Source organism: Epinephelus fuscoguttatus, linkage group LG22 (genome assembly GCF_011397635.1).
Source record: "Epinephelus fuscoguttatus linkage group LG22, E.fuscoguttatus.final_Chr_v1".
Taxonomy (NCBI): domain Eukaryota; kingdom Metazoa; phylum Chordata; class Actinopteri; order Perciformes; family Serranidae; genus Epinephelus; species Epinephelus fuscoguttatus.
The window spans coordinates 16,444,927-16,465,479 of record NC_064773.1 but is presented as its reverse complement, the minus strand read 5'-3'; the positions used below and the strand labels follow the sequence as shown (position 1 = coordinate 16,465,479).

General features: G+C 40.4%; 1 protein-coding gene across 2 annotated transcripts in view; it reads left to right on the top strand.

Moving 5' to 3' along the window:
* cacna1c (calcium channel, voltage-dependent, L type, alpha 1C subunit) overlaps positions 1-20,553 on the top strand; it is a 284,841-nt gene that overhangs the window by 200,407 nt on the left and 63,881 nt on the right. For both annotated transcript variants that reach the window (XM_049567500.1, XM_049567501.1), the window contains 9 exons: positions 7,744-7,834; positions 13,341-13,367; positions 17,008-17,168; positions 17,885-17,958; positions 18,103-18,254; positions 18,395-18,596; positions 18,860-18,980; positions 19,701-19,815; positions 20,389-20,506. In XM_049567500.1, coding sequence (XP_049423457.1) covers positions 7,744-7,834; positions 13,341-13,367; positions 17,008-17,168; positions 17,885-17,958; positions 18,103-18,254; positions 18,395-18,596; positions 18,860-18,980; positions 19,701-19,815; positions 20,389-20,506 — 1,061 coding nt within the window. The remainder of the gene's footprint in view (positions 1-7,743; positions 7,835-13,340; positions 13,368-17,007; positions 17,169-17,884; positions 17,959-18,102; positions 18,255-18,394; positions 18,597-18,859; positions 18,981-19,700; positions 19,816-20,388; positions 20,507-20,553) is intronic.

The window sequence follows — 20,553 nt, the reverse complement described above, 5'->3', positions numbered from 1 at the left end:
CATCTCAATGATGAAACCTGTTTGTGAGGGCTGGTGTGTGTGTGTGTGTGTGTGTGTGTGTGTGTGTGTGTGTGTGTGTGTGTGTGTGTGTGTGTGCGTGTGCGTGTGCTTTTGAATATGGTGGTGGCTAAGAAGCTGGTTTTCAGTCGTCATTATCCTCTGCTATTTAGTCAAAGCTTAAATGATCCTTGTGCAGTGACTGGTTAATTTAGATGGATAACTGTATGATTATCTCCTATATGAGTGCATGTGTGTGTCTAGCTGTGAATTTGCATATATATTTGCGTACTAGATGTTTCTAGATTTCATGCCTCATATCTTTGTATGCAGTTTTATTTCTGCTACTGTACAAATTGACTCACTCAAAGAATATTTCTTGGACTATTCTGCAGTATGCTCGGACAATCATGTGTGAATAACTGGAAGAAAATGAACAGAATTCAACAATAAGATGATCCCAGTATGGAGGAGCACGCTGGTGAATGTACAGGCTCACAATCATGCAAATAGTATGAGGGGACGGGGTGAAGTGGACAGAAAACAATAGCTGTTGTGTTGGCCAAGAGGAAGGAGAATAGGGTGGACAAATTTATTGTGCTATGTAGTGCTTGGTGAAAACAACATGGCAACCTGTTTTTGAATGTTGACTTATTACACTCTCTAGAATATGGATCAATCCCCTTTGTCTCACTCTTTCTGTTATGTAATTTCCTTACTGTAGAGAACAAGAAGGTTTTAGTTCAGATATGGTGGCAAAGTCTGTCAATGAAACAGACTGAAAGACTTACCGGTACAAGAGAGAAAAGGGAAGCCAGTTTCGCTAGTAATACATCTCAGATCATTATAATAGCTAGAGTAATGCAATGAGATGTGAATGTAAAGAGGGAATGTAATTTTTGCAGAAGCAATCATGTTCCTTTGCAAAGAGTTGTGTTTGTCATCAGTAGGGCTGGGTATCAGTGTTCGGGCTGTTATCAATCACTGTTTGTCCTTGTAGCAACAAAAATAAATGCTCTATGATTTGTGTATAACCCACGTGATCATGATCCAGGAGGCTGTATATGACATGAGCAAAGAAGGAAGTGAGGTCATGAAGTAAAAGAGCGACAAAGTCTGCATTGGGAAAAAGGTCTGGATGGTGGAAGGGTCAGACAATCTTAAGTGCTATATATCTACTACCGTTACCCTTGTCTGGTGGCCTACGACACCACTTATCACCCACCTACAGTGCAGTCTTGGAATCCCTTCACACACGACTTACCACCCATTCACACCTGGACCCATCTAACCCTAATGACACACAGGATAGCCGGGTGGGTCAACGACTCACATGTGATCTAAACGACTCTGAAATTCAGCTCACATATGACCTCAACGACTCTGTAAGTCCATACAAACTCCACATGGTTTAAAGCCTGCGACTCTGCACCAGTCCGTTAGAACTAAAGAAGCCTCTTGGATGAGAGGTGAAACGTCTTCAAGAAACTCAAGTAAGTCCAGTTGCCTACGATATAGCACTTATGATTACTATGACCTGGATGAATCTTCTCCAACAAGGGTCAGACAAACACAGGATTTCAAGTTGTCACATTACATTAAGTGATAACACCCAACCATGATTCTTTTCAGAAACCTAACCTAATATATATATAATTAAGTACATATAAAATTATAGTACCAGTATAGGAGTAGCCCAAAATTACTCCGTTTGAGACTTAATACAGCACTGTCCAACAAAAATAAAACCAAGTGATGCCTCTCGGGACTAATAGACAAATTTAGTGAAGCTCCTGGATTATGCAGTTACCACCATTATCCAGCTGGTGTCCTGCAGTCACTCCCTGGGATGGATGGTCCGGGAGGCAGCCAGTTTGCTGGTGGATTTATGGAGTGGAGGATGAAGCTATTGGAGAATAACATTACTAACCACAGACTTTTAGGCTCATTGCCAAGAGTCAGCAAGCTAAAACTCTCAGGACCGTGCCTCCTCCACTCCAGAAGTGCAGCTGCAGGCTACCAGTAACCTACACTGTGACATCTTTGAAGTGTTGTCTTATATTTCTTTGGACTCACACAAGTAGGTTGGGTGGAGAGAAAAGAAATGCAGAAGTGCTCCATCCAAGTGTTATAATAAGTCAGGAAAGCCCTATTGTTTATTCTGGCATCATGTCGGCTAAAATGATGGTGACATTCTTACGTAAACAAACACATGTTGCCTAAACACAACAAGCAATATCAAGGTCAGCAAAATGACTGCAGTCATGTCTCCATATCCTATGATAAGTCACTAACGTAATTATCGTGACAAACCTAGGTAGTGGAGCTAACTCACAAAATATCATACAAACCATGTGCCAAAGTATTTGTGATATCACAGGATACATTGCGGTATTCAACACCTTTAAGGTATTGACCAGCATAACCCAGTGACAAGAGGAGTCGAACGCAGTGTATTTGCTAGAGGAGGCAATACGGCTTGTCAAGATGCCACCGAATGTTCAAAAGTAGGGCTATATACTACACACCTGTGGCGTTTGGTGGCATTTTACGCAACTGAATACTTTCATTCACATAATGGGTATCAAAAGAAGTAGAAAACAAAGGTATGAAATGAAGTGCTTTTTAAGGATACTGGTATCATAATTCTTTAAACGATACCCAGCCCTGGTCATCAGACCCTGTACGAGTACATGTGATTGTTTTTGTGTTTGAATTTACAGTATGTGTGCATTTCCACATTTGTGCTGATTGCCAGTGCCTATTTGTGTGTATCATGAGTGTGTGTGTGTCTGTGTTGCTGAGCCGTGCTCTCTATCCCCAGGTAAGAGCCGGCGTTATCCGTCTCTGCGCGGAGCCGTGAAGAAAAATGCGGCTTTCCTTCGTAAGGCGTGTGCGTCTGTCTGCATGGTCCAACACTAGTTAAAGATTTACTGGAAACATGTTTGTAGACACGCAAGCGAGCTGCACCTCCTCCTCCTCTTCCTCTTCTTTGTTCTTCCTCTTCCTCTCCTCTCTACCTGCATTGTAGTAAGCACCTTTTTCAGTGGCTGCCTCTCAACACTGTAAACTATTTTATTCTCATTGTCTTCCTCACCACTTTTGTCCACCTTCCATCGGATAATAATCAGATCTCTAGGCCATATATATTAATATTATCTTGCAATGTAGACTTGGACTTTTGCCACCAATAACTACCCCTGCTGCTGGCAATATTGCATGTCTTCACTGCATTAAATCCTTAAACATGTTTTATGGCCTTTAACTTTTAATTAAGTTTAATCCAAGAGAACTCTCGGTTCAGTCAATAAGAGCATGGGGAGAGGAATCATCATCTCAGTGTTGAGATGCAGCCTCCGATTTCCTTTAGAGGTTTGTAGGAAAGGAAACCGTTCGCTTCTGCCTGACTTGTCTGAAAAATTAAAAACAAGAGGACAGTGTCATCACATAAAACAATTGGATTGCGGCTAACAGGCTATACGTGACAACTTATAACATTTGTAATATTTGTGATGTCACAGTCCTCTCCTTGTTGTTTGAGATTCCTTTCCCTAAGATCCCCCTGCACTGTTGCTGGCCATGCTAGCTCTGGTAGTAAGATAATAGAGAAACAGCTTCAAAATTTGAATTTTAGCCTTTAATGAATTTCACCCAGCACTTGTCATATTGTTCAGTAGAAATATAAGATACTGGTCATTCTTTTTACTGACTTCAGTGTAGAGTGCTTAAATACTAATAAGCTGTTCATGGGTTGTTTTTAATCCCAAAATGTGACAATTGCCTAGTGAGCAAAACAGAGAGACTAAAATTCAAACGACTACGTTATTGTATTAAATTAGAGTGCATGGAAAAACCTCATTTACTGAACATTTTGGCCACAATTTAGACAGTGAATTCAGTCATGTTTTGGGTTTGGTAATGGAAATTGAGACTGCTTGAAATAAAAGAAAATGGCGGAGATGATGGCATGGACGATTAATACCTTTCTGTTGACACAGACACAAAACAGATCTGTACACAGGTACACACACACACACATTTCACAAAGACTACTGTGGTGAATAATTCTGTTATTAGTCAGTTCAATACATTTTGGTTGAGTTTATTTATTTTTATCACTATTACTTAATATTTTTAAGTGGAAATAGACACGTTTTTGGTTGTTGGTTTTTTTTTTCTCGCTTTAATGTATCATTACTAAATAAACATTGATTACCCAATGTAATGGCCAGGGTTCAAATCCTGCTGGAGTCAATGTCAGCAAAGGCGTGCGGTCGCAAGAGGATCATACGGGATCAGATTCCTTAAGGAGGCTTCAGGATAAGAGAGTAACTCCAGAATCTGAGCCGAGTTCTCAACGAGGGTACGTCTCAAGCCCGTTGTAGATGGGAGGTTCCAGACATAAAAGCGGATGCAGTGGCTATGGTACAATGACACCACCAGCGTTCATTTTGGTTTCTTATAAGCTTCGATTTCACTATGTAAAGTTGTCTGCCACCAAGTAAGATCTCCCAGGAAAATTAAGGCTGAATTTACGGCACAAAGGAAGTGCGTCAATCATTGCGCAACCAAAACCGGAAGCAGATAGCGCTTTTATTTTTCCCAGTAGCTGTTGGTAGCTATTGCCACTTACCAAAGACTGTCAGTGTAAGTTCTGTGCAGTTACCATCCCCAGTAGTGGAAATGCTGGGACAGTCAACAACTGGGGTAACTGTGGAAAACAAAATGCAGGGCCTTTCCAAAACTGGACCCTATTCACTCCCACCCATAACGGAGTGTAAATCCATTTGTAGTCGCCTTCACAGCTGAATGAAGCACCCTTCATCAAGGCGTAGATTAAAAATACAGCAGGTATAATTTGTCGTCCGTTTCCACTTAAATTCATTCACACATGCAACATTGTTAAGAATGAATGAATCCCTCTGCTGTGTTGAAGTGTAACCCTCTCCTGTCTTTCTCATCCCTTCCCTCGTTCCATTTCTCTCCCTCCATTTCCTTCATTTCCCTTCTTCCATCTCCTTCCATCTCTCAGTGTCTCAAGTCTTTGGGGTTTACTCTAACAATAGGTATTAAACTAGTTCAGAGCTCCATTGAGGAGAAGGCACCAGGCTGGTTTTATATTTGAAAGGCTGTAGCCTCGGGAGAGACTGCAGGGCCCCGAGTGCTTTTAACTAAGTAGCATAGCAGCAGGTGGCACGTGTCGAGGTGAGGGAACATACGGCGCGCTCACAGCAGAGGCCTTAATGTTCAGAGAGACCATCCTGATCTCTACAGCACAGAGTTCATCCATCACCAACCATGTGGCAAAGCACACTGCTCACTCACTAAAGCTTACTTTGATGTATTACAGTGTGTGTTAGCTGAGTGCTTACAAGCAAGCCCCTCATATAAAACACAACAAAAAATATATACAGATTCTGCAAATCTTATATTAAATCCACTGTAAAAACATAACAATCATGCATTTATACTCAGGGCTTTGAACAAGGAATGTCATGATGACTTTAACCCTCTTTTGCTTGGGGTGCATGCACAGAGAGAATTTGCTTGCTTGTTTTCTTTGCTTTACTTTACTTGATTGCCTATGTGTTTGGCACAGAATTATTTATTTGTCTTTATTCAAGGTCATATAACTCATACATTGGCTACACGCTCGTTTTTATATGGAATTCAAAGTACATTTTCCATCAGCAAATGTGCATGGAACACTACTTAAGACCTCAGTGGGAATGCAGAGGAGCCAATGTCAGGGTTTAAAATTGTGTTTGGAGCGCAATCTCTAACATACGGTATAAGTAAAGTGTATTATTAGAGTTGAGATGACAGAGCAATTTTGTATGACAAGTTCTGTGTTTCTGATATTTTTTGAGGAATATTTTAATAATGATAAAAGTAAAATCTGGTACCAATGTTTTAAAAAAGTCAGGGTTGGGATTTTTCATTTTGTTAAAATGCCCTTTCATCTTAAAGGGACAGTCACCCCTCATTGGTTCTTTAAATATCGTCCACAGAGATCTCTTGAATGCAAATGAAGTAGATGGCACTTGGCTTTTGGTTCTCGAAGCCCCATAAATAAAATTGAAAACACAGCAGCAATGAAGTCATGACCCAGTTACTTAAGATAATCCACAGATTGTAACAAGCTACACCAGCAAACGTACTGTGCAGAAGGAAGCGTGCATCTACTCCGAGCTCAGCTTGCACCACTGAGCTAGCTAACATTACAGCTCAGCCACTCAGGGCGCCGTTAAGGTTTGCATCTCGGACTGTCATTAAGCACTAGCCTCTTGTTCATGAGTAAATGTCCGCTTCTTTCTACGTGTTGACAAGGCTGTTGGGTGTTCACAACAAGGTCTGTGGAGTGCCATCTAGTTCCATTATATTCAAGAGAATAGCTGATATCTCCAACGCTCAGCAACTCACACCCAAACAATCTAGACTGATAAATAGTACTGCGGGTAAGAGGTAAAATATGTGGTTTTGATTTTTGGGTGTACTGTCCCTTTAAGTGGTGATCATGTCCTCTGGTTTCATGCTCGTTCCACAAGAGTAGGTTTTGCGTCATTTAACACTAGATATCTTACTTTAACACGAGCTGAATTGAGATTCATATCAGCATCTGACTCCAGTACCCAGAGGGTGTTACAATAAGTGTTTGAGGTGACAGTGAGGGGAGTGCAGCTCATTCCCGGAGGCAGGCAAAGACTGACAGAAGCAATAAAAAGCAATGTATCACTTCATATCAGTCTCTCAACCAGCCGTCCCCACATTCATCCTCTCCCTCCATCCATACCTCCCTCAATGCTTCCATCACTCCCTCCCTCCACTCTCCTTCTTTTTCCTCTTTAACACTTTTCCATCCTTAACTGTCAATTCTTATTACACTCGTCCTTCCTCGACAGCAGCCTCTGCCTCCATCTTCCCGGTACTCATCCCGCCATCTTTACACACCATTTCACTTGTCTTTAAATCAGGACAAATTGACACATTTGCGGTCTCCTTGTGGCTTTATAAACAAAGACATATTGGGCTCAGTGAGCTTCCTACCTGTTTACACACCTGCAAAAATAAAAAAAACATTTGTAGCATGCACTTAATTAATTAATTCTCAGATGTTTGCGTTGACATAAATCTTGCCAAAGCTCTCACAGCTCAATTAAAGTTTAAAAGACTGAATAAAACCGAAACCTTGGCTGCAATTAAGCTCCAACATCCCCCGCAACGTTCACAGACCAAAGACCAAAATCTACAGCATGTTTTTTCTTTCAATCTCCATGAGCTATGAAATCACAAAAGGGTTTTGCTAAGATTTAGTTCACCCGGAGTTAAGCAATCCTTCAGCTTAGAAGTTGAAATCCTTCCTAATAGCTGATGCAGAGGTTGTGTCCCAGGATCCCCAACTGGTAAATATTGCTTGTATGGAAATGTGTAATTAGTTTAGGCTATTAGCGCAAATATATACAGTATAATTCTATTATAATCTTATAGAAATCTGTGTTTGAGACAGATTCCAGTGCAGGTGTATGTGTAGTAGTACATTTGTAAAGTTTTGGAGTCCACTGTGTGTTAAATTACAGGTTTAGAGTGAGTAATATAGTAAAAACCAGCATAAAAATGATGTAAGTGAGGATGTACAACACTTTGCCTTGTCCTGTTAATTCATCCTTCTCTTTCTTTTTTTTCTCTGTCTTTCTCTCTATATCTGTCACCTCTTTTTCTTGGGCTCTGCTCCTCTCCATCTCTCAGTGAGCATGCCAGCCAGCGAAAATGAATCAGTCAACACAGACAATGCCCCCGGGGGAGACGTGGAGGGGGAGACCTGCTGTACCCGGCTAGCGTAAGTACCTCACACACACCTCCTGTCCCTCCGCTCTCTCAGTCACCTTCTGTCAATCCCAAGGATGAACTCTATCCTGCATCTTTCCTGTATTAGCACTTTAGCCCGCCTCTATCCTTCACTGATCTCACAAAGCCAGACCTCTTTCTCATCAAGTCTTCCAGGGGTTTGAAAGAATGCATGTACTGACACTGAGCAGAGCGGCAGTGTGTTGTCATCATACTCTAAACTGATAAAACTTTTGAGATTTAAAGAGACAACTAAACAGAGGTGCAGCCAGTGAAATGGCTCTTTTTCCCAAATAAATCTGTGACCTTGATGAAACATAGGTCAGGCTAAAGGGAATGAATCCTACACTAAACCACTACACTAAACCACAGTGCCTTATTATTTTTTCCTAGCACACTACAGCTAAACAACACTGAAGTCCAAAGGTGGTTCAAAAACTAGTTGCTGGACCTTTTGTTGCTGAAAATTAAAGTCTGGGTAAAGTAAAATTTAAGATTTCTTTCTAAACACATTACACAAGTCAGAAACTACTTGTTGAAAACGTGTGAAAAGACTGTGAACTATGCAGCACTGCATTGTGGCGTAAGACTTGTCAGCATTTCTGTGTCATTTTTTAATCATTCAAATATGGCCAGATGTTTAGTGACATCATTTTCTCTGCACAGAAAAGCATATCAATTCATTACCAGAAGTAGAAATGAGAGAAGCAGCCCATTCTGTGAGGTCAAAGTTGACTCGTAGTACAAAGACAGCTTGACTATCAAACAAGCATGACTCTGTTTATTATTGCTACATCTCATCCAATAGTAATCCATTTTTTTCCCTCTTCTCTCTGACTGTTTCTACTCTCTCTCTGTCTCACCTTTGTGTTTGCTGGTGAAGTGCTCTCCCCCTCCCCTGTGGGAGCTCACGAACAGCTGACTCACCTGCTCCTGCTCCCCCAGCTCCTTTCATTTCTTTATATTATTCAAACAAGTGCGTTGCTTTTTTTCTTAGACACAAGGCGACGCAGGAGCCGTGACCCCAGCGGGCCCACTTCAGTACACACGAGCAAAGACACTTACATACAAAACTGTGCATCACTGTGAACGTAGCAGAACAGAATAAAGTTACTGTGCAATATGACATAGACAATTCAGAGACGAAACCAAACTGAATCAAGAACACCTCTGACCAGAGGAACAGTAAGGCCAGTAGGCACACTTGGATGGCACACTGTTGTTTATTTGTACTCTCGCTGTCTATCTGTTACTCTGTCTCTGTTATGTTGTTTGTGTTTATTTGTCCCATCAGACAAATACAAATCAAAACAAAGGATACACATCAAATCTAAGTCTTTAGGAGGTGCCACAAACCCAACACAATGAATAATGCCTGTAATGATTTCTCAGAGCCCATGTCAGCATCACCCAAAGATAATCACTTTAATATCATATACGACAAAGAAAAGCATCAGGTCATCAGATTCAAGAAGCTCTCCCTGGTAGCTGTTTTCCGTTTGCTTTAAAATATTAGTAGAGAATGTCCCCGCTGCAATTTTTTTTAATGCCATTATCTTAAGATCACAAGTTAATTACTTTGTTATCTCAAGAAAATGAGATAATCAACCAGTTATCACGAGGATACAAAAGGTTGTTTTCTTTTGTGTGGGTGTGTTATCTTTTTTTTTAAATATAGTTTAACATGGATAACAAACAACATACACACACACACACACACACACACACACACAAATACACAACAATCTACCCCCACCCCTGGCAGCAACCCATGCCACAGTACAGTTGGCCAGTTGGCTCAATATTAAGAATATTAAGAATGTATGAGGGGGGAAAAAAACGAAAAAATGCAATAGAATAAAATGATAATAATTAAATATTACTAAAATTAAAATAACAATATTGTAATAATAATAATAATAATAGTAATGATAATAAATAAAATAAAAAAATAACAACAATAATTTAAAAATAATACAATTAAAATAACAATAATGGTATCGGGTCTATGATTAAGTTGGTGTGCACAGAAAATCTTTCACTTCATCAGTAAAGGTTGTTTTCTCCTATTACTCATTGTAATGTTTTTTAGAGATCAGGATTGGAATGCCAGCATGGCTAGATGGCAGCTGTGGCAACTAATGCAAGCTGAAAATGTCACATCAAGGAGTAGATGTTATTTATCAACACATCACTGTACTTTAATCAAGTTCTGACACAAAAATTCTTCTTTTTTTAACTTCACATTCAACAGAAGTTGTTTTCTTGTGATAAATTATCACGAGAAATCAGGGGGTTTTTTCACTCAAGAATAGACATACATTTACCCATTATCAGTTTTGTTAACTCGTGATTTCAAGAAACAGCATTAAAACAAAATAGCTGCAAGCAAGGCTGTTCTCAGCTGTAGTAAAAAATGACTAAAATGGTGATTTTATTATTTAAATAGTTGCAGACTAGTTAGTTAGTAATTAATTTTCTGACCGTCGAATGAATTGCTGCAGCTCAAAACCTCACTTAATTATTTGGTGTATCAAAGACTGAATATGAAGCAAACATATGATAAAGGATGCTTCTCAATCACATGTTATCTACTTGTGTACCAATAAAAATTGTTGTGGCACAAGGTGTAATTTACTCATTCATAGCCTCTTAAACGCCTGCAGACTAATCTTCATTTAGTTTGAAAATTCACCTAAAAGTGTGTCGGTCTACAGCACCAACGTCACTCTTATTACCCATGAAGGAGCTCCAGAATTTACACCTGCAATTTTGAGTCTTACTTAAATTCTTCACAATTATCAGACTGCCCTTGTGAACCTTGCCAAGACTGGAAATGTGAGCCCTCATGGTTCCTCTGCGAGACTGCAACAAGTTTGGCTCGGAGCATTTGCTCACACTAATATGAAGATAAAACATGAGACTCTCAGTGTCTGTCAGCTCTTCTTCACATTGCTATGGAGATAGACCTCGGGGTAGGAGCTACTTCGACGCCTGCTGATCTCCATAATCGAGACGGACACATGGAGAGAAGAGATGTGTGTACTGTCACCCTCCATATCCAGCCAGTCAGTCATTTTATTCTATCGTTCAGTCAGTCAGTGACTCATTTTATTGCTTCAGTCAGACGGTCAGCCAGCCAGTCAGTCAGCGGGTCGTCTGTTTTTATCGACAAAACGAGTACACAGTCACTCATAATAACTCCATACATGACAGTAGTTATCTTTTGATTTATTTAGTTCCGAAAAAAGTAATGTAGATGCAATAAAATGAAATTTAAATGCAACAAACTTAGCTGTAAAGACTCCAACCAGTACATCATTCAGTGTGGTCACAGCATAGATGGATTACAGAATGAGCCTACTGGGCACAGGTCGAGGGGCCCCCTTCACCTTCACCTACAAAATGTCACTTGAAGAGACAGGTAAAGACCAGGAAAAGACTCAAAGAGACATAAAAAGACCAGACAGAGACAAAAAAACACCACAAGGAGACACAAAACAACTACAAAGACAGTTGCAAAGAGACACAAAGAGACTCACAACTACAGAAAGGGACAAAACAATCACAAAGACACACAAAATGACTACAAAGCACCTACCAAGAGACTAGGCAATGACTACAAAGAGACACGAAATGACCACAAAGAGAGACCAAACAATTACAGAGATGCAAAACAGCTACTAAGAGGCTTGAAATTACTATATAGAGAGCATGAAAACACGCATAACAGCAGAACTGCAAAGAGACACGAAGAGACTCACAACAAGTATGTTAAGGGGTACACAGTCACAAAAAGACACAACATGACCACGAAGCAACTACAAAGAGACTCAAAATGACCACAAAGAGAGACAAAACAACTACAGAAATACAAAACAACTGCTAAGAGGCTCAAAATTACTATAAAGGGACCACAAAAAGATGCAAAACAACTACAAAGAAATGCAGAAGACCTGGGAAGAGACACAAAGAGACTCACAACAAGTACTCAAAGGGGTAAACAATCACAAAGAGACACAAAATTATGACAAAGAGAGACAAAAAGACAAGACAGAGAGACACAAGACCACTGGGAGACACAAAACAACTACAAGGAAATATATAATAGCTGCAAAGAGACTCACAACTACGGAAAGGGACAAAACAGTCACAAAGACACACAAAATGACTACAAAGCAACCACAATGAGAATAGAAAATGACTACAACGAGACACAAAATGACCACAAAGAGAGACGAAACAACTACAGAGATGCAAAACAACTACTAAGAGACTCAAAATGACCACAAAGAGACCACAAAAAGACCCAAAACAACCACAAAGTGATGGAGAACAGCTGCGAAGAGACACAAAGAGACTCACAACAACTATAGAAAGGGGTAAACAATCACAAAGAGACACAAAATGACGACAAAGCAATACAAAGAGACTCAAATTGACCACAAAGAGACACAAAATGACTACAAAGCAACTACAAAGGGACTCAAGTTGACCACTAAGAGACACAAATGACTATAGAGATGCAAAGCAGCTAAAAAGAGAATCAAATTTATTATAAAGAGACACAAAATGATGACAAAGAAATACAAAATGGCTACAAAGAGACACAAAACAACAACAAAAAGAGGCTACACACGAGATGTGGCAGGGCCCTCTGCATGTCTGGACCCAGGGGCCCATTGTCTCATAATCTGCCAAAGAGTCACCGCATTCACCAATTCATCATCCATTTGTACTTTTGTGTGCATCAGTTTGGGTTATTTTTAATTAAAAACAACCCTTGGCTGAGAGAAGAGCGTCAGCTTACATTCTTACCAGCTTGTGGCACGTTACAGTTATAGATTCAGCCCATGGTCAAATCATTAAATTCCAACACTACAGATAATAATGTGATATGTTGTCGATTCCAGTTTCCACAGTTGGGGTTTCTCTTCTCTTCTCTTCTCTTCTCTTCTCTTCTCTTCTCTTCTCTGCTCTGCTCTGCTCTGCTCTTCTCTCCTCTCTTCCCAGAGACAATGTCTTCCATAATCTCTTGTCCTCAGTTCTTTATGTATGTACCTTTGCTGTTACAGTGGTGAACAATCAACAGACATGTTTCTATTAATACACTGTGTTTTTTCACACCAGGGCTGATTGGAGGAAACCCAAACTTAAAGCGTTTTTTCTTTTGACTGGGTGCCACTGTATACATGTTTGCTTGGGGTGATTTGTTCTAAAGAAAAGCGGGTGGTCTTTATAATGTTCATTCACTTCTGCAGCTTATGTGCTAGTGTAGTTCACCTCAGTCTCCAAACTAGCAAATGTTTACTTGGTAAGAAGGTAATTGCATCTCAGAAAGGCAGGAAAAACTAGACCCACACAACTAAGCTGCTCAATGAACATATTTGCTAAGGCAAATATCCCTCTCAAATCACCCCTGTCATGTTGTGTACCTGTCTATATGTGTGTTATGTGTGTGTGTGTGTGTATAATCCATTCTGTTTTCTGTGTTCCAGAAATAGGATCTCCAAATCCAAGTTCAGGTTAGTACATGTTGTTTACCATTAGTCTTTTAATTCACCTGCTCTGATGTCTCTACTGCTGTGGTATTTGTACGGTCGCTGGATGTGTGTGTGTGTGTTCTTGTCTACAGTAGTGCACAGGACACACAGACAAACTGACATAGAAAGAGTGAGCCTTGCTCTTTAAAGACCCAGTGAAGTGGAAAATACATTTTCCCAGTTTTAACTCTGTGTCCCTGTGAAAATTGATAATTTAGCATGTAATATGCCAAATGTATGTTGAAAAATCAGTATCAGAGGAGTCTTTTCTCTTTCTGTAAAACCAGATAAAATTGTTTCAAATATTTGATGACTCATCATGCACTCGAGGGTGTTTACAAAAGTTCATCCAATCAAACGAAGGGCGAGTAGCTATCCACAGCAGTCACGTAAAACAAAACTTCCCTGTTTGTGGGGTGTAGTAGCTGCTAGCTAACAGAGCAATAATGGAGAGAGTTAGGACGAGATGTATGTTTGGAATTTAGTGGGCAAAAGCTTTTTTATTTCTAGAACAACGTGGCGGAGGTCTAATTCATTCACGTCTCTCTCATCCTCCTCCTGATCTAACAGCAAGGCAGGTGTCTGTGGAGCTGACAGTCTGCTCAGTGTACCTCCATGTCATGCTAAACAAGCCCGCCTACTTTTTATCGGTCCAATCAAATAATGAATGAATCAAAGAATGTGATTTAAATCCCTCTTATAACTGTAAAACATTCAAATTCTGCATTGAAATGGGAAATATGTCACAGTATAGAAGCTAAACACACTCTAACTTCCGTTTCACTGGGACTTTAAAGGAATAGTTCAACTTTTGGGGGGAATATGCTGATTTTCATTCTTGCACAGAGTTAGATGAGAAGATCAATGCAACACTGAAGTCTTGACGGTGAATATGAATCTGCAGCCGGTTAGCATAGCTTAGCACAAAGACTAGAAATGGGAAAGCAGCTAGCCTGACTCCATCCAAATGTAACAAGATCAACCAACCAGCACCTCAGAAGCTCATTGACTACCATGTTTTTTTCTTGTCTGTTTAACCCATACGAAGTGCCAAGATTTTTGGGGGTTTATATGCCAGACTGTTTCTTGGCAAAGCACAGAAACAGTCTGGCCGAGCGGTAACTGTGTATAGCTTCATAAAACAAATAGATATGAGAGTAAATTTGATTTTCTCATCGAACTCTCATCAAGAGAGCAAATAAGCATCTTTTCCAACATGTTGAACTATTCCCTTGTATAGTTATAGTTACAGAATAGGTCATTTTCTAAACATTGACATAATTTTCCTTATTAGGGACAGAACAATATTGTGCTATCTTCGCAGACATGCTCTGATTCTGTTCATGTTAATATTAACAAATTACTGTAACGCAGGCTGTTTTGAAAGACCACACAAAATGTTTTCACAAATTACAACACAGACATTAAAAAAACAACACGTCCTTTTTTGTAAGAATGCATGTCCGCTTGTGTTGTGTTGTGAGTTGTGTCTCATGTAACATTCAGTGTGTGCATCATGGCAAAAGCCGCTGTGTGCCATAACTGACTCTAAATAGTTCACACACACTCAAACAGACGACGGCAAAGAAGGCGAAACATGAATTTTGTATAGGCAGGGAAGAGTAACAGTTCCTGGTGAGCTGCGTTGATCTGTTTGAAAAGAGGCCTTTCAGTTACAGTTACATGACAAATCTCTTTGCAGCCATGTCTCGTATGGCGGGGTAACGGTGGAGAATGGGGTCATGTACAAACTGGATAAACAGATGAGAATGGGTTAAATTCTGGACAGGGGATTTAGGGATGGGCATGGTCTTCAGTACGTTACACTCAGAGTCACTGAACAGTTCAACTCAACATTTAGATTCATTATTTTTGTTAGCAAACATGTAGTCAACTGTCTGTCGTCAGGAAAAAGAAACATAAAATATACATAAGATTAATTTTATTTTATTCGCATTATCCGTGTGGTGCCTGTCACATCTGTCTGTGTGACGTGCATGTCAGCTCTTCTCCGAGACTAATTTCCCTCTGTAAAATTTTATATTAAAGTGACATAGCTTTTGCCACTGTACAAATACTGCAATAGTGACTGAGATGCCTCCATTTTTGTATATGTTAAAACAGTTCCACAATTGTATTGCCAAATTGGATTCATCCCTTGAAGTGCCCATTGGGATGCATATATAACAGTGCAATGCCATTGTTCTGATGGCCCAAAACTCTGAAGCCCCATCAGTCCAAAAAATGTCCCATTAGACTGAAAGCCCATTTGTCCAACTGGTTGGTATCCCAAAAGCAAGCGCAGATTGCTCCGAAGTCCCATTTCTCTGAAAATACACACTCCCTACAGTTAGTTTCAGTTTCCCAGCAGCATTTGAGTCACTGATCACGGGTGTTTTTACCTACCCTTCGTGGCGTTTCCCAGTTGCATTTAAGCCTCTGAGCCTGAGTGTTTTTCACTGACTTCTTTTGTGGATGTTTTAAGCCAAAACAGGATTTTTCCTAACCATAAACAAGTGTTTTTTGTGCCTAACCCTGACGACACATTCACCACTGGGTTGTGACTTCCTCATGGTTTACAGCGCGACCATTTTTTCTGGCAATTGGGGTGTGTTACTGCAGAGAGTGTGTATTTTCTGAGAAACAGGACATTGGAGCAATAACATATTTGTTTGTTTTTGGGATAACGGGTTGTTGGAAAAGTGGGTTTTCGTTCCAAAGGGACATTTTTTGGACTAATGCGTGTTTGAAATTTTGTGTCATCAGAACAATGGGCAGTCGCCTTTAAAACATGTAAAAGTCTAAAGGGAGATGCGTGCTTCTCTGTTTCATAATGATCAGAACAAAAAATGTATTTCAAAAAGACAATTATGACATTTCAGTGGTTCAGTCATTGGTACGCGGGTGTAGGTGAAAAAATGGTATGACCCTTTGAGTGGACTGGTTCACCTAGATGTGACTGCGAGGTGTGAAGCAATTACCAAAAACAATAACTTTTATTTTTTAACAATAGAGTGTAGGAGAAGTGCATACGACATTGTGTACGTAACATCATTGAACAACATGTTGAATTGTCTAAAAAGAAGAAAGAAAAATATACTAAAATGAACCACTTCTTCTTTTGATCACAAATTTCCCTTGTAGTGTGAATCACAATATAACACATGTCAGTTTAAATTTGTGCCTTCAATCATTTTGTTAGAATAAGCGTTCCCTTTTTTTCCTCCTCAAATGGTGCATATCTCGTTCTGCAACAAAGCTCTTCATACTGGCTTTTTCTTGGTGTGAAGCGTCTTTGAGGATGACTAACTGTTCCACAGCTCTGCTCTCAAACAACAGACAACCACCAGCCAAGGGGTGATGTCATCACTACTCTGTAGACAGACTAATTGACTCTTTCTTTTTCTTCTTTCTCCTCCGCTGTTTGTTTCTCACTCTCTTCTTCACTTGTTTCTTTTGATCATTCATTGTTTTCTCTTATTTCTTCTCTCACTCTTCCTCTGTCTGCCTCTCCACGTTAAATCCCACATCCCTTCTTTTACCTACCTCTTCCCTCGACCATCTTTTCTCACCTCCCCATTGCTCTCTCTTTCTTTCTCAATTTCTGCTTCTGCTTTCTCAGTCGATACTCTCGGAGGTGGAACAGGCTGTGTAGGAGGAAGTGCCGGGCAGCGGTCAAATCGCAGGTTTTCTATTGGCTGGTCATCTTCCTGGTTTTCCTCAACACCCTGACCATCGCCTCTGAACATCACAAGCAGCCTCAGTGGTTAACTGATGTACAAGGTACGCAAGCATACCTATACACACAAATGCTGACGACACACCTCTATTCATTCTGATCTAAATTATTCACCTTTGACAATGGAGATTGTCCATGTCAGAAGTGTTCACTTACTGGAAGTAGTACTCTGTTTGGTTTATGTGCAGAGTGGGATCAGGGTAGAGCGTGCAGGAGGCAGGACATGGCGCAGACTACACCGCAGTCACGTAGCCAGTTTGTAATTTCATCATGAACAACAGAGTCTCTTTCTGTCTCTTGAATTTGTCTGACAATTTCGGCTTCGACCCTTACTGAATGAAGTTTAGGAATCTTGTCATCTCTCTCCAGTTAGACATTTTTGTTACCATATTCTTGTAAATGACCCTTTCTCTTCACCCTTGGACGTTAGTTTTCTCTCGGTTTCATGTGAGCTGCATTATAGATACGTCATCAACACACCCACTTGGCCACTGTGAATTCTCCGGACAATTACCTGCTCTATACAGCTCAGTTGGGCTTTATATCAGGGAGCTGGCAGGGTACAGTCAGTTTAATGTCCGTTTGAACTGATTCAAACATTCGCATTCCCACCTACAGCTCCTGCGGGTAATATCTAGATAACTTCAGGTTTGCAGTGCATGTGTGAAAGGGGCTAGCATCCTTCCTGTTCCTTTTCTTTTGCCATCTGTTTTTATTCCACCATTATTTACTTCTCCCTCCTTTCTTTCTTCCTCTTCAGACATAGCCAACAAGGTGTTGCTAGCACTCTTCACTGGTGAAATGTTGTTGAAGATGTACAGTCTGGGTTTGCAGGTAGGTGGCTAAATGTTTTTTTTTTCTCAAACTAAGTTGTATGGGTCAATTTTGTTTTTAATCCTAAAACTGTCAAAAGAAATTTAAACTCCTATCTCATCTACTTGCTACCTTTTTTTTTGCTTCTCTCTTTACTCTCCACAGGCGTACTTTGTCTCGCTCTTCAATCGCTTCGACAGCTTTGTTGTATGTGGAGGAATCCTTGAGACCATTCTGGTGGAAACCAAAATCATGTCTCCTCTCGGCATCTCTGTGTTACGTTGTGTACGTTTGCTGCGAATCTTCAAAATAACCAGGTTGGTATTGACATTTTTAATATCGATATTGATGCTTCCAATAGAAAGGAAACAAATAAAATGGGGAACATATTCAAGTATAGCGTGTGTTTGTGGGAGATACATTTTCATTTATGTACAACTGGATGTCTCTCCCGCAGATACTGGAACTCCTTGTCCAACCTGGTGGCCTCCCTGCTCAACTCTGTTCGCTCCATCGCTTCCCTATTGCTGCTGCTCTTCCTCTTCATCATCATCTTCTCCCTGCTCGGCATGCAGCTCTTCGGAGGGAAATTCAACTTCGACGAGACCCGACGCAGCACCTTTGACAACTTTCCCCAGTCTCTGCTCACCGTGTTTCAGGTAAAGACTTTGTGTTCCTCTTGTGTTCTCTCTTCTAACTCTGCTTGTCTTCTATTCTCAGCTTGTGTCCATAAAATAAGAATCCTTGTCTTCTCCATTTGTACAGCACATGAAGTCATTTAATCTAGTGTGAGTCTTACAGTGAAATTAAATGTAATGTATCACTGTCACAAGAGTGGCGCTTCTTTCCAATAGAAGTCTTACTTTTATAAGTTTCGTTAATGCAAATGGGACTTTTATTACATGTTTTTCTTTCGCTGCAGATCCTAACGGGAGAGGACTGGAACTCTGTGATGTATGATGGTATCATGGCGTACGGTGGACCGTCCTTTCCCGGCATGCTTGTCTGCATCTACTTCATCATCCTCTTCATCTGCGGAAACTGTATCCTTCCTCAACAGAGCTCTACATAAAGTACAGGGTTCCCACGGTCATGAAATACCTGGGAACGTTAAAATCTACTGCTGCGCTGTGTGACCCTTGCAACTTCACCAGTATCACATGATACACAGACCAGCGTTGCGTCATAGCACAGTCTGCACATCCTTTTGGGGCAAAAAACAGAGAGGACAGAAACAGGAAAATGCCAAAATGCTAGCATGCGCTAATGCTAATGGAAATGGGGTAAAATATTATGGAAATGTTATGAAAATTCATTGATAAAAATGTGTGGGGAACCTGGAAGTCGCTCCATAAAGTATGTATCTGAAGAGAGGTATAGGGGTGATGAGTGATGACAAGCACTGAAAAATCAACACGTCCAGAGTAAAGACTGACAGCCAAACTTGTTCTCTGATTCTGTTAAATTGCATCCTATCAACCAGAAAACAGTGTGACTGGCTGTGATTTGAATAAAATCCAACCCTTATTTAGGATGCAGTAACAGGAGGGAAGGGTGTGTTTTGCATGGGGATACATTCACGTGGCTAAAACAGTTTGCTGGAGGTCACTGAGTATCTCTACTCAAGCAGTCGGGAGTTCAGTGTCTTTCAGATGCAGAAAGGTTGCTAATTATTTACTCAGCCTTCCAGGATTGTTTGCGTACAGCCCCACTGATGATCTAATGGGTCAGCAACATCCTTAGCTTCAACCCCCTCTGAACAGATATCCTACTGAATGTCTTCTTGGCCATTGCTGTCGACAATCTGGCAGACGCTGAGAGCTTGACATCCGCCCAGAAAGAAGAGGAGGAGGAGAAAGAGAGGAAAAAACTGGCCAGGTAAAGCAGAGAGAAAAAAAAGAAAAACAGGTAGATTGTTAGCTGAGAAAAAAAGAGAGGAAAAATAAATCAATGTACTAAAAATGCTTAACAATTAGAAAGTAAACCTATTATTATGTTTTTAAGACAGGCTGACATTTGCTTGCTTTGCTTTTCTGTCTGAACCAATTTTATTGGGTAATTTTAGTGTCTCATTGCCTACAAAGGTAATTTGTCAGCAATGGTAATGTGAGATTTTAGTGAAGCTGAGGAAGATAGCATCCCCCTCGGTGGCACAAATCATTAAATGTCTCCTTTTTGGTTGCAGCTGGTATTGATCAGAGGAAAAGTGTGATGGAAAACAACCATTTGCCTGCTCACTATCCTTTTGGTTTGATTATAACAGCCCAGCCACCCTCTGTGATTGAAATACTCCCCATCATTGAAAATCTGAGTGTTTATTTTGTCCCTCTGGTGTTAAATTAAATGTGATTCGATACACATCAGTGGATTAACATGCGGCTAACACGGTGGAGGAGAGGGGGGAAAATGCTAAAGGTGAGGATCTTTTTTTTTTTCTTGCCTATTGTCCAGGTTGGCCAGTCCGGAGAAGCGTCATGACAACGAGAAGCCACCTCTGGAGGAGGAGAAGAAGGAGAAGATAGAGCTGAAGTCCATCACTTCTGACGGAGAGACCAACACTGCTGCTAAGGTACACAAAAACACATGTTTCTGAAGAAGACTAAAGTAGCCACAATC